General features: G+C 41.2%; 1 protein-coding gene across 3 annotated transcripts in view; it reads right to left on the bottom strand.

The window, feature by feature from the left end:
* RASA3 (RAS p21 protein activator 3) overlaps positions 1-15,012 on the bottom strand; it is a 135,491-nt gene that overhangs the window by 69,630 nt on the left and 50,849 nt on the right. For all 3 annotated transcript variants that reach the window (XM_075136519.1, XM_075136512.1, XM_075136528.1), the window contains exons 3-4: positions 12,416-12,519; positions 316-410 (exon numbers count right to left, since the gene is read on the bottom strand). In XM_075136519.1, the coding sequence (XP_074992620.1) occupies positions 316-410; positions 12,416-12,519 (199 nt within the window). The remainder of the gene's footprint in view (positions 1-315; positions 411-12,415; positions 12,520-15,012) is intronic.

Below are 15,012 nucleotides of genomic sequence, written 5' to 3'. Positions count from 1 at the left end.
GAGAAATCACCAGTTATTTATAGGATTTTGAAGTTATTTAATACTTGAGATAACCACACCCCTCCTTGTATCAGTGACCCTGATAGTTCACACAGTTTTAATTATTTCTGTAGGCAGAATCCAGGCCCCATTGATTTATGCACACTCATAATTCACCCTACACACACACAAGTTGCAAATATCACTGAAACCTAAACCATACTAATGAGCAATGCTTCCTTTTTGTAGGGAAGCAACACATCTGTCCTAGAGCCATGGAACCCATAAAGCTGCCATGGCCCTGTTACAAATACTCCTTTGCCAAGATAATCTCACCTGTACTTCTGAATCAGCATCAACATGCTGGAGTTGAAACCAGGTGTCTCTGTTATGATACTTCTGCAGATCTTCCTTCTGTATAGCTACCTTTCCTGGAAATAAAACAAACCAGAAGCACAGTTTAAAGACATGCTATATCTCCCACAAAGTACATTTCCATCAAAAAACAAGTTTTAAAACAATGATTTAAGGACTGTTCTATTCAAGAAAGGCTTCAGAGCAAGGAAAGATTTCTTCAGGGCATAGTTCTTTACACAATACATAATTCTTTCTGATGAAAAGCTTTTTCCACTTCATATTGTGAAAGACTTTAAAATTCCTAACATCATACTCACCTAACAGACTGAAGCACTGGGCTCTGTGGATGAGCTTGTAAGTATGCTTAGAGTCAAAATACTATTATTACTTCTTTGACATGACAATTAAACTTGTGGGAGGAAAAACTCTAAATTGTTGGAGAGAAGGGGCCTGTTTCTGATTTTCGAGGCACATGTCTACAACAATCCCAAAAGAAAGTTCCATGCATGGGGTTACTGCTAGCAATATTTTAGGATGAGGCTTTTCACTATATATTTTTGTAGAAGGGCAGCAACTAGAGATGTCAAGTCACAGCAGATTCCCAGATTTGCATTTTGAGGCCCTGTTGACCTCCCTCCCTCCCTCAAAACTTGCAGAGTTTGCATTCTGCAAGCCAGAGCCACCCAAATACTACTCGGACTGTATAGAGTAAAAAAAAAAAAAAAAACAAACCAAAACACAGTAGAGCTTCCTCCCCCACCCCCCTCACCTTTTTAACCCCCTCCTATCCCTACCAAATTAGCTGTTTTGGTAGTTATGGCAACAGAAGCCATTTCCATGCTGTGAACTAATATTGCTTAGGGCTAATACATATGTAAAACTCAAACTTTTATCTTGCCCAATCTCTCTCAGGCATTATGTAAAGCACTCTCTGAGGGGCAATGAAACTTTTTCCAAGCGTCTTTCTTTGTATATACAAAGCAGACCATGGCATGCCTGAGGAGCATGTGATCCTCAGAAAGCAGCTTTGGGCTGGGTGGTTCCCCAGGCACTGAGCAAAGCAGCATGTTGAAAATGAAAAAATCCAGGACAGTCAGAGACATTCACGAGGCTTAAGAAAGCTGTTTTTTGGCAATGTGGTTTGGTAGCAGACTTTCTCTGCTAGAGCGAGTTGCTTGCATACAGCTTGCAACCACTGCTTTGCTACAGAAACACAGACCTTCTTTCACCAAATCCTACTAGATAAAATATACTGATGGACACAGTCTTAGTGGGAGAGAGATTTCCAAGGCTTCCCAAACCCGTGCAGTTTGGCCAGAGGCCAGTAATACATTACCCCAGCAAATGTTAATAGAGCACATTTACAAAAAAAAAAAAAAAAAAAAATCCACACGATGGAAGACTATGAAAATGGCAAACACAAAGTATTCTCCCTTCTGAAATCTAAAAGCTTACTAAAGTCCCAGCAGTAAGTTATTACACCCCAGTGTTCCCTCAAATTTTGGCCTTTTCCTTTAGCTGTTGTTGGAGGGCTCCACCCAGCCCTCCTGTTTGCTGGGCTGCTCCACGTACCCTGTTGCAGCTGCTGCTGCATTCTTCTGTCGCCCTCAGGCTGCTTCTGGTGACAGTTTCCAGATTTCCAGTCCCAGTTTCTAAACTACTTCGCCATCCTTCCACAGCTGCCCTCCGTAATATCCACCAGGGTTTCTGCTCTGGCTTCCACAGAGCTGCTGACCCATTACTCCCAAGTCTTGCTCATTCTGCCCTCAGTGCTCTCCTGTCCCTGCTTGTCCTTTAGAGATTACCAGATCCACCTCCTGGCAAACATTAAACTACAGATTAACGAGGCAGATTCATTACCAGGCTCTTTATTGGATATGCAGAGCAGGCGACTTGAAACTTCTTAGAAAAGCAATAATTAAATTACACAAACCTACAAACTAATATGGCAGAAAGGGTAAATAAGACACCTGAACTGGCTGAACAGAGGACACCAAGTCACACTGCTGAAAATCTCTGTAATGATGGCTGTATATTTTCAAAGCTTCTACTTTTATTCTTCAATCACAGCAGTTTGTGGGCAACCTAGTTTCTCTAAAACATTTTGAGAGAGTAATTTAAATGCATGACCTCCCAATAAGTGCTTTGGACCTCATTTGAAATTGTTTACTTTCACTGCTTGCTATCCTCACTGTACCCTTTAATCTCTTGCAGAAATCCTCCACCCGACTGCAGTGTAGCATGCACTTCCCAAACACCGTCACTCATATCTTTCAATCAGTCTCATTCGCACTCACCACCCTTGCAGGGAACGTCCTTGCAGAAAACTCAAGGACGATGTCAACAATAACTGCACCTGTACATAGCATAAACAGTGTTATCACTGTCCCCTCTTTCAGCAGGGAGTTCCACTGCTCTGTACATCAAGGATGGAGAGATAACCCAGATGAGTCTGACCGAAGAGCCAGTACACAATCGCAGCACAAACACAAAGTGTTTGGAGGCAATAGTACATACCTCCAGCTCCAAGAGGGTTAACATGGTGGTACAACTGTTTTGATTAGGAAACTGAACAGCACTGTTTGCTCTGCACACAAGCAAGTCTTATTAATGGGTGAAACTTATTGACTGGGCTGGCTAGAATCCAGGGTTTTTCACTGTATACCAGATGATCCACAAAGGAGAAAAATCTACTAGGGAAAGAAAAAAACACGGGAGGGGGAAGGGAGGGTAAAAAAAGGGCCTACACTTCAGCCAGTCTAAACATACACAAAGGTATATTACTGATAGGGCAGACTGTTTGATCTGCCCTGTTAAACAATGCTGTGTGTACAGAAGCACGCTGCGCTATTTCTGTTTATAACTCTTCGCCTGTACCGACCACGTCCATATACTCACCCAACCCACACTCCTCCTCCTCATCACCAGGCCCACACACGGCACAGTGCAGGTGCTGAGCACGGTCAGGTCCTGCCCTCCTCGGTACAGTCACTGCTCTGCCACCAGCTGACCTACATCCCACCTGGCTCAAACAACTGCTAGCCTTGCTAGAACTAGGTGAAATCTAGGCCAATAATCACAAGCTGTTGGCACCTGTCATTTGACCTGACACTACATGATAAGGGCCTACAATTCTCCTTGAAGATAAACCTGACACGAGAGGTCAGGAAGGTTCACCACCACTCATTTACAGGACGTTTTCCTCTTTGTGGTTCTTCAGCACGCTCCCAAACTCTGAGCCCATTGTCCCGCGATCTTTCTCAAGGCTTGGGTGGCTGCCAGGCAGCAGCGAGAGACTCCAAAACTTGCACCTGGGGCACCAGCCACTCCTGCTGGTTTCCTCGGAGCTGCCCCAGGCCGCAGAGAGAGCCTGGGTCTGGCCAAGCTTTTAGACACTGTACAGGAGGAGGCAGGGAACAGCAGGGCATGCTGAACAGTATAAGGTGTAATTTCAAAACTTAACCGAGTTACATTTTTAAAAGTTAGATTCTCAGCAATAAGACCAGCAACGATGAGGTAAAAGCATTCTTCTCATCTGAACTGATTTCTCTCCGAAGTCTGATATTCACCTCAGGTTGGGGAAACCCTACACACTCCTGCATGTTTTTCACCCATATGGCAGCAATTTCCCTATGTCCCCCCAGTTCAGACTGAACAGATCTTCACTGGCACATTTAAATCCTAAGCCCTGTGTTCAAAACAAAGCTGCAACACCTGATGCCTTCCTTCCATGAATCTCTCTTTAGGGAAAAAAAACAATCTACCAATAACCTATTATTTCAAACATGCGGCCAGCTCACGGATGAATGAAGTTACTACCTAGGGCCTGGATGGTCCCAAGGGTGCAAATTCCACTTTACGAACCCTGGTGCAAACTGATTTAAAAGCCTCCTACTTTCCCCTCCCGTGCACCCCTGTCCCTGCGGCATGCTGTACTGAAACTGTTGAGGAAACCGATCCAAACTAAAAAACACTGAACAATGAAAATAAACATTCTGGGGGAGAAAGGAGGAAGAAATAAGTTTCAGGGGTCATGTGGGGGTGTTGTTGGCACTTTTAACACACAGATCATTTCAACTGACCTGTTTTATGGCTTCCCCACTCAAGAGTCACATTAAGACAGCTAGAAGACAGGAGATAGCAGAATGCCAATAATTTGGGCACAGAGGCAGAAATATGCAACAGAGATGGGTAGGGATTTCTGGCTACACCGCTTGGGAAAGTGTTTGTGGAAGTACCACACCCTCAGTGCCTGTCCCTCACTGGAGTTTCAAAAGCTCTTCACAGGCAAGTCAATGCAGCCCATTAGCTTGTCCCTGGACATGCCTGAGCTTGTTAATTCAGGGTCTAACATTTCCATACAAAGACTAACAGAGTTGGTAATTTGGCTCAGGCATTCTCCATCCAGTCACAACTACCTTCTGACTGGATTACCTGTTGGTAACAAAAGGATTAGGCACTAGTTTGAGGATTACATCTGAACTTTTAATACTCATTTGCCAGTTTGCAGAACGTTTGCCTCACAGCTGAGATATGCGAGTATTTATGTTAGACAGTAGATTAGTAGAAGATACATTCCTTTACTGAAAAAGAAGTCAGACAGCAATGGGACAGGAGTTTGTAATTTTAAAAGGGCACGAGGCTCTCTACCTGGAAAAGGATCCAACGGTTATTTTACAGAACCCTAAAACCAGAGCATTTCAGGAGCTCTTGTATCTTCTCTTTAAGTTGTCATTATCTTGGAATACTTGCACAGTGAAAACCATAGAACTTTGCATATTGCTGCCAAGTGAGCTGAAGCAATATAACTTATTATTTTTAATACAACATACTCCATTAACACTGACTGGAGTATAGTTAATTTATAGCAAAGGCTTAGGTCTGAGTCACATGTTAAAAGGCCCCAAACACCTAATGAATTCAGTCTTCCCTCAGCTCTGAGCAGAGACTACTTTGCCTCCGATGTGCTGCAAAAATAGGCAGTAAGAGGACATGGACGCTAGTTCAGAAGTTGCTTCATGCTAGTATATTAAGTGCACAGACACACTAGATCAGTGAATTCATTTAAAGTGATAGGAAGGAGAGTCACTTTCAATAGCTTGAAAGACTAAGGACAAATCAGAATCAATTTTAATCAACGTTTTAGGCTGTGAAAGCCTTATGAAACTTAAATTACCTTGAAATCTCCAACTAAGAAGCACCGCTACTGTTCTAGACTACCTGGAATTTTATAATTATCTATATGAAAGGTTATTTATCAAGTAAAAGTAGAGAAACCTTGCAAGACAAAAAGGGCTAGATGCCTGCCTTGTTCAAGAACACCACAAATTCACTCCGCCTCCCCCCCCCCCCATAACACAGAAAAAGACTGAAACAAGCAGTCTCTACTTGAGGATTGGAAAGATAAGGATGAGAATTAGGGGTAACATAAGGCTTCAGAGCCTTAGATGCAGCAGAATGACTCCCTCCCGGCTCCCGTGCAGTGCACCGTGAAGCACAAGCACTACTAGACCATCTGCTACCATGGGTAAGAATTAGTGGCGACAATGGCAGAACACTTCCAGCACAGCAGCGGTGCATCCGACACAGAGTACTGAGGGTACTACATTCATGACCCCAGTTTTGTTTGTTTTTTTAGTAACTAGTCCAAGTATAATAAGAATATCACTTATGAAACCCATTTTTCCCCTTTGTGGGATTTATCTTGGATAATAAGGCAAAGAAAAGTAGGCTGTGGGTAAAACATAGTTTCTATCCTTAAAAGCAGCAAGCTGAAGCATTGCATGGACTATCCTCTGTCAGGGTAGTTTTGCTGGCCACAATCCTAAAGATCTTGCCTGGCTTATATCGCAATTTCTACTCTCCCTTCCTGTTAAAAGAAAAAAAAAACACAACAACAAAAAAACAACAACAAAAAAACCTACCAAACCACACCTCTGGTATCAATTCTCTGCCAGCTGCTCTCTGGGCCCTTAAAATGTCCATACATTGAGAAAGGTGGTATAGCCCATGGCTGTTTGCAATGGGAGAGCAGTCCTAAAATCTAGACTTGCAGTCACTGTTGTCTGCCTTACAGTAGACACCAGGACCCCACGCATGCTGCCTGCACTGAACAACCACCTCCTCCATCCCCTCCATCACCAGCCCCTTCCAGGTACCGCCACCAGAAGCCACCGCTACTGCATCTACTTCACCGTCCCAGTCTTTGCTTAGTTCAAGCAAGGCATAAACTAGACAGAGATTGCTTAACATCTGCTACTACTGAGATACATCAAGTACTGCAGAAAATACAGAAAGCCCACTTCAAACTATAGCAGTCAGAGGTAAGCTGGGAGGATGGATCTATGATGATATTCCAAATACAGATAGTATTAACACTGTGATTTAGTAAGGAGGAGGGTTGCATAAAAGGACAGTCAAGGTTCTAGCACATTATGCTAGTTTTGTTTATAATACATGTACTTGGAGGAAAAAGGAAAAATATGTATTATTGAAAGCTCAACTTTGTTTTCCTGCTTTTGTGACCATCTGTTATGTTAACAGATATTGTGAGTGCATCCTAACAATTTATTCTATGCAGAAAATATTTATTTTAGGCTTTCTATGCAACTGCAGAGAATCTTCTCAGGATAATTCTAGTTTATAGCTTTTCAAGACTTGTCATTGTGGGACAGAGTCATCTGTTTCCTTTATTTCATTAGTAGCTATATTTATACCATACTGAGTAGCTATTATTCCCATGTCATCCAACAGTACATCACAGAAACAGTAAACCAAGTTGTGACTGCTACTGAAGCCATGGTCAGGGTGGAAGAAACAGAGGCACAGAGTTTTCTATTAAAATCTTGATCTCTGCTTCGCGCTGCATTGGAAGATCTTTCATCTGCTTAGCTAGCAAGAAGCATAGTTTAACAGGAATGATTCTTTTTCAATTTTCCTTTTAAACCAATAAAATAATCAAAAGGTGATGCTTCAGCTACATTTGGCAACAGTTACGTAATAACAGTAGAAGGTTTGCTTGGACGTTTGGTAATAAATGGTGGCAACTCTACAAACCTCCTCGGCTATGGAAGCAGTCATTAACAAAAGCACAGTCACCTCAAACATGCAAGCCTCAACTTTCAATTCCAGGGTGTTTTCATTCTGTGAGAGTGTCCATGAGGTATGATTTGGTTTCACCTACTTTAGTCCAGAGCAGCTAAGTTTAATTACCTCCGAAATTTGTTTTATTGCCTTACTTTGCTTCAGCTCATCTAGTATTAAGCAGGAGGACAGTTACAACCTGCCAGGATACAATGGTCACAAGAGTTTCAATTTGTTGTAGAACACACCTAATAACCTCTATGAAGGTGACTTACAGTAGTTAGGTTATAGTAAATGTAATTAACAGAATCACTTGCTAGTCTCCCCACTGGCTTTCTGCTCCCTCATTGAACAGCTTAGGCATTTCACATCTGTGCTTTATTCAGTACCATTCCATCCCCAACAGCATCCCCAACCAAGCCTCCCCCTCAGCCAGGAGTACCACAAACTTACTCCCCAATGCACTACAGGCGACAAGACTTGATACAGTGAATTTAGTTCTTCCCCTCAGAACTTCACAGGGGGTGCATTTTGTTCTGTTCAGGTTCCTGCTTAACCCAGATGTTAGCAAGTCAGTTACATGCATCTGTTACCAAAACAAATGAAGTGCTGGGGGGAAAAAAACCAAACATGTGATCTGTGATTTAAGTAGAGGATAAATAATTGTGTACTTGTCACCCAAAGGGCATATGATATTAACTATTCTCTCAGCTCAGTCTTAAATGACTTGGTGTGGCACATTTCCTGTTTTTCAACTGATCTGTATGTTCAGAGTCCCAGCCTGGCAGCCTGAACTGTTCATTACACATCTAGTAGAATACCAGCTCAGGGCGTATTGTAGAGATGGTTTTCTTCACTAAGTCGTGCTTTATTAAATGGTGAGAAAAGCCTTCTGACGCACTGTATTGGCACAGCTTGCCTCATCCAACACTTCTAAAAAGCTGAAAACTAAGTATCAAAGCATAATCATTAAAGAACATATATTTACATTTGCCTTATTTAGCAGCACTACTATCCTAATATTCCTTCTACTGCATCCAGCCAGAGATACCCATTACTACTGGAGGGGTACCAACTGACAGTTTTTCAAGTTAACCCCATCTTCTCAGTGTTCTTCTCATTGTAACAACTAGATGGAAATAGCTATCCTATATATTATACACACACATGTTCCATCAAATTGGCCTATTACTCCTATTTGATCATTTGGAAACAAACAAAAAAAATCTAATTTTAAATGGAATTTACCATTACTTTCAGCTGTACATTTCCTACTCAAAGCATCTCAACATACTATATAAATCAGTATTATAAACTCTAGCCAGTAACAGTCAAGACACACAATATCAATTAAACAACAACTTAAGACTCATTTATTTCCACAGTAACTGTGTATTTGCTACATTTTCTCTAAAAAAGACAAATCGTATTTCAGATCTATTGAGCTCTGCATTTTCTTCATTATATTTGCATTTCAACCAACATCCAAGATTCTTCCAAGACACAGTTGTTCAAGAGTTGTATCTGTTTAGCTAACAAAATCCTACATGACTTAACAAATTATGATTAGGAAAATGCAAATGTAATAAACAAACATGCAAACTCAAAGATATCTTTATCTGCACAATCCTCCCATCCTGTATGCCAAAATACTACAGTATGTTCCAAAACTTATCTGCTACACATGTGTTCCAGTTTCTGAATTTGTTTGGTTCTCCTCGGAAGTTTCTGTCAGAGGTTTCAGGGGGTTCTTGTTTTTCATTTTCTCGCCCCCACTCCTTCCGCTTTTGGTGGCTTGAGCGTTCTCATCTGTCACACATTGGGTTACATTTCGAATGTTAAAGAATTTGCCATCACAAACTTGTACTTCATATTTGAATAAATACAAGCATGCCTACTGTGAGCTCCAGTCACCCTGGAAATCAATATTATAACTTCAAGAGAAATTTCTGGCAATACTAAATAGTGATTCAAAAGGAACTCTGCTAACCAACCATCTCCAAAAAATAGCTACTTGCCAAATTCTCACCATTTTGACACACATGCACTCTATTCTGTCTCGAAACCCCCTCAAACCAGCCAAACAAACAATTCAAACAGATGTCTTAAATATACCAGATCACACAGGAAACGCAGGCAAATTCACAAGCTCAGTAACATCTGAACTTAAAATTAGTCTCCCTGGATGAAAGACACAACCCCCAACTCCCTTCTCTGAGAAAGTTCATTGCTGGATGAGCACGGGTAACCACATTTTCTTCAGCAGAAGTGTCTCATGATGACATAACGTAACAAGCGATCTCTGTAATGCAAACAAAGGGCCCCTATTTGCAGAATTCAGCAGTTCAGTGGAAAAGAGCTTATTCTAGCACTAGTTCCAAATCTCCCTTGCTCAAGCCTCTTCAAGAAAAGGTCTCTTCAAGAAAAAAAGGTCTCTTCAAGAAAAGCTGAAGATACACATAGAGCAGTTATTCCTTTTAAATATTACAGACTTTGTTCCAATGAAAGAGGTCCCTTTCTCAAAATAACTCTACTGCTTAGCTTTGTTGCTGCTGACTTCTGTTCAATAGGAACTACTACAAAATACCACATGCAGTTACTCCAGAGCACTGTTCTCTTTCCAGAACATTTTCCTATTACAAGCAGAACTTAGAGTTAGTATCAAAGTGACAGTAATTCTGGATTTTTTTTTCTTTTCTCCATTGCTATTTATCACACTTCCACATCTTTGAAATGCTCTTCAAAATATGTCTGTGATAAGGAAGGAGGGGAACAGAGGGGGGAAGAGGGGAAAACTCAGACTACAACAGCTAATATGCACTGTAAAATCTCAATGTAGACAGGTAACACTGGAGTTCTGACTTTTAGTGCTACATCAGTATAGTAACACAGCAGTCTGCCTACCTATGGATTCTGCAACACATACAGAAGTCCACGTTGCCGTTTCCTGAAGAGGTAATGAAAAATAGAAACCTGATCAATCATTTGAGCATCCAAACAAAAGTCTCTTTATATCTTCTGCAAGTCCTTCTTTTCATGAACTGCTCCCAGCACCTTTAAGACAAGAATACTCGAGCAGTTCCTGAAGAACTCCCCTCCAATGTCAGAGCTTGATTATTAAAACAGGAACTTAGGAAACATGGAGAAAAAGGAAACAATTTGCACTTCTCTACCTGCAATTTCATGGGTCACACTTGTGTTAAGTGTTCAGAGACCCTTGTTCCAAGAGAGGGAGTAAAGCCCTGAGCAAGAAAAATCCCAGTCCATGGCTTGTTCATGGGTCACTGCAGCTGCAGAAAACCAGTGACACACAGGAGATCAGATGAGGCAATTTCAACAATTAAAAAGTCATCAATTGAAAGAAAGGAGGTATTACTTTCACATGACAAGGGGAAACTAGAGATTAGAGATCAAGAAGCTTTCCAAAAGCTCACTCACAAATAAGAAACTGACCCCCTCCTCCCCAAGATGCTAGATGCTGTACACACATGAGCTCAGTTAGGGACAAAGAGAATGACAAAACCACTTTCCTAGCTCACATGTAAAATGTAAAACAACAATTAAAGAAAAAGCTAGTGACTGCATGATAAACTAGTGTAATGTAAAGATACATACGAAGAGATCTGCACCACCACCCCATGCACTTCAACATAATGCATTTTACAGCATTATACAAACTGTTGCTCAACATCAGACAGCTTCCCCACTACAAGCTCTGTCAAGTCATACACACCTCATTGATAGCTATAATCATGTTATACTGGCATTAGAAAAATGGTAGTCATACACAACTTGTTTCAAAAGTAAGAAAGGAAAAAACGAAAAAAAAAAAATCAGTTATAATGACTTAAAGTGGAAACTGTTCCCCCCAATAACAACTAGGCTTTTACAAGATTTTTATTCCTGAAGAGATAAATGGAGTGTCATGCAATTTGCTACAGGTGAAATGCATCGCAAATAGTATCTGGAAAAGCAGAGGTCTTGCCCATGTCAAACAAGCACTGGAAGTCTTACAGAGCTATTCTGTAGGCAACAGCTTGCTCTCATACTCCCTATAAAATTCTGTCATCATTGTACTGTGGGTACCTATGACCAGTAGCTATTACTCTGCGTGTCATTAAGGTAGTCACAGTTTAACAATACTGCATGCAGGTAAGTGTAATGAGCCCTGGAAAACTGCAAGACTTAAGGCCTTGCATTTAGAAAAATAATAATGCAGTAACAAATGATGTTGCGAACACGTAAACAATGCTTTATTGCCTATTTCAGTTAAACTTCCATCTGCATTTACTATCTATCGTGGTTTAACCCCAGCCAGCAAATAAACCCCACGCAGCTGCTCGCTCACCCCCCCCTCCAGTGGGATGGGGGAGAGAATTGGGAGGGCACAAGTAGGAAAACTCCCAGGTTGAGATAAAAACAGTTTAATAATTGAAATAAAACGAAGTAGAACAGTAATAATAACAATGAGAACAACAACAATAACAGACTACGCAAAGCAGACGATGCACAATGCAACTGCTCACCGACCGCGTGTCATGAACAGGGGGGGGCGAGCCTCCCCACACCCCTTGTTTTTGTACTGAGCATGATGTCACATGGTATAGAATACCCCATTGGCCAGCTGGGTCCACCACCCTGGCTGTGCTCCCCCCTCCCGGTGCAAGCACCACCCAGCAACAGCCAAAGCATCAATGGGCCATCAACGCTCCTTTCACACCGAACCCAAAACACAGCACGCCCCCCAAGCTACTGGGAAGAAAGTTAACTCTGTCCCAGCCAGAACCAGGACACTATCATAACAGGCAGCATTTATCTCCCAGCCTTTTTTATAATATGTAATATTCTGTCACTTGATGAAAAAGGACAATACTGAGCAGTACTTACCACTGTCACTGTCAGTCCTATCAAGACCCCAACTCATCAGACTACATACAATCTAACAGTTACAATCCAATAGAAGCTGTAAAGAAAATAATAATTTATGAACACATACCTATGATGGAATCCCTTCGAAAAACATCTCTGTCAAAAATATAAAATGATAGATGGCGAAAGGTCCGAGGAATTTCACAGTAAAAGTCTTCTCCATAGAAGGGGCTAGGTAAAAAAAACAAAACAAAACAAAAAACAAAACATACACATAAACACACACACAAAAAAAAGAAATTAGTGTTGGTATCCTGGAGGAGCCAATGTTTTTATACTTCACACCCAGAACGTCACTCTGGACTGTGACAGTCTTTCCCACCTATGAATGTGCATCTTCAAGCACTGTTCCACTTTGACTCTTCCCAACTATCTTAAATGCCCACAGAACAAGATTTCTTAATGTGCAAAAAAGAACAGATACTTCTTTTTATCTGGAAAACAAGTGTCCCTAAACAAAGAGGGCAGAGACCACATTATTTGTTAACATACAGTGCCTTGAAGGGTGGAGAGAGGCCCCAGCTGCCACACTATGCTTATAGACCATTACGACAGAGATCACAAAAGCATACACATGAACAGGATGAGCAAAATACAGCATGGTTCATGGCATATATATATTATTTATTTATTTTTTAAAGGATTTCATTTATTTAAAATAAAAATAAAAAGAGCCATTGCCTCTTTTCTCATCCTCTGCAAAGTTTCTTTTTTAAAGTCAGGTTCAGTCAAATAATGTAACTAAGCCTTGAAGCTGGCACGATGCTTGTTACCTGATAGCGCGGCATATCTGTCTATTTTTGCTTACTGGAATTGTATAGAATAAGTTCATTTACGGTAAGACCGGATTTAAAAAAAATAAACACTATCTCAGCATGAAAAGCTCTTTAGAGACTTAAGGGGCTTGCTTTGGATCCTACCAATTTAAGTGCGGGGCTGGGGGCGGGGGTGGACGGGACACCCTCAGACACCTAATAGCAACCCTTTCAGTTTCTCTCTATCCAATTATATGGTTAAGAATTTACTCCTAAGAACTATAAGCATATATCAACATTATTTATTCATTGACAGGTCTACCATTTAACACAGATTTTTCGTTCCAAGTCACTCATGCTTCAGTATATCTAAATGGGTGGATGCAATTTGAGTCATATGGACAAATACAAGCAAGCACTGCAGATGTAGACTTAAAAACACATCTAATTCCAATAGGCCAAAAGCCAGCAGGTTTTTTTCTTCCCCTTTTAAACACAGATCTCCTTATTTTCTTGGCTAAGAAGAATGGGAGACAGAATTGTCCGGTAGCTTTAATCATTATCAAAGGCTTTTTATGTTAGAAAATTAGATACCCAAAAATTATTAATAGTTCCTTGCATTAACTTTCAATTTTTCAGCATTTTCTTAGGAGAGATCATTCCCTTGGCTTCTTTCGGGGTATTTTACATCACCATATACTTTTGCTTGTATTTCTGCCTACAGTAAAAGTACACTCCCCCAGAATTGCCACATTCCCTCAAGAGCTAGCTGACAAATCTCCCCCAAAACACACAGGCACTGCGAATTAACTAACCACTCCGTGTTTGAAGGGATTATACCACATTAATTTCATGAAGTCCAGAGACATCACTCAATATTCAGCAAGAACATTATTTAAGTCACTACTCCACCAGCCACGTGGAAGAACATATATTGGATAAACAACTAAGCCCAAGGCGTAACCACAGGTTAAACTTCCACCACTGAAACAGTTTCCCGTTCCTTGAAATATATGCATCCAGCCATAACTTATGGCAACCAACATGAGCCCCACTCAGTCATCTCTATTGTGAAGGCGGGGGAGAAAATTTAACAGCTGGAAATGGCGGCTGGTTTGACTGTTTGTCCCAACTACCCCATCTGATTGAGCACTCCCAGTTATGTCCTCTTTACCCATTCTGCTCCGAGAGGTTTTGTTTGGAATCAAGAATTCAGCAGCCACCGCTTCAGGCACAAAATACCTGAGTTCTTTGGTACAAGCAGCTTCTACCAAACCAGGAACTATCTGACTGTCCCAGCAGCCACGCTTCTGCTGGCAGCCCCAGGGCCTCATTCTGTGCACATCACTTGGTGCAAGTTTTCACGCACAGGCTTAACCCCAGGGGGCTACACAAATGCATAAACGTTGCCTAAATATCTAATGCATTATACATGTAAAACACTTGCATCATTCTGAGCCCTAATACTCTGTTCAGCCATAAAATTGTCCTTTCTGCTGAAAGAACACGACAGATGAATTTACTCACTAATGACCTTTGAATGAAATGATACTTACTGAACTGTGGATTATACACCAAATTCTCTATCAAAAATACGAGGGAAGCTTCAGTATAGTGGAAGTCTAAAGGCAACAAGTGAGACTTACACTGAGCATACTTTAATTCAGCTCAGCTGATGCTGGGGGAAAGAGCAGGGAAGAGACAACAACTGGGGCCTTTGGCAAGTCCCCTATTAATGTTTGTCACTGGTGGTGGTCAGGGGCAGAAGATAACTAAGACCACACCACAGCAAAACAAATATGAGATTCAGAAAAGCAGAGTGGACAACAGGAAGCATCTAGTCCAATACATGGTATCAGAAAGAGACTGATTAACAGAAGAAATGCTATGAAGGCTGACTTAGCCATAC

Source organism: Calonectris borealis, chromosome 1, assembly GCF_964195595.1.
Source record: "Calonectris borealis chromosome 1, bCalBor7.hap1.2, whole genome shotgun sequence".
NCBI classification, from domain to species: Eukaryota; Metazoa; Chordata; class Aves; order Procellariiformes; family Procellariidae; genus Calonectris; species Calonectris borealis.
The sequence above is the reverse complement of the archived record's forward strand: the minus strand, read 5'-3'. Positions and strand labels throughout refer to the sequence as shown.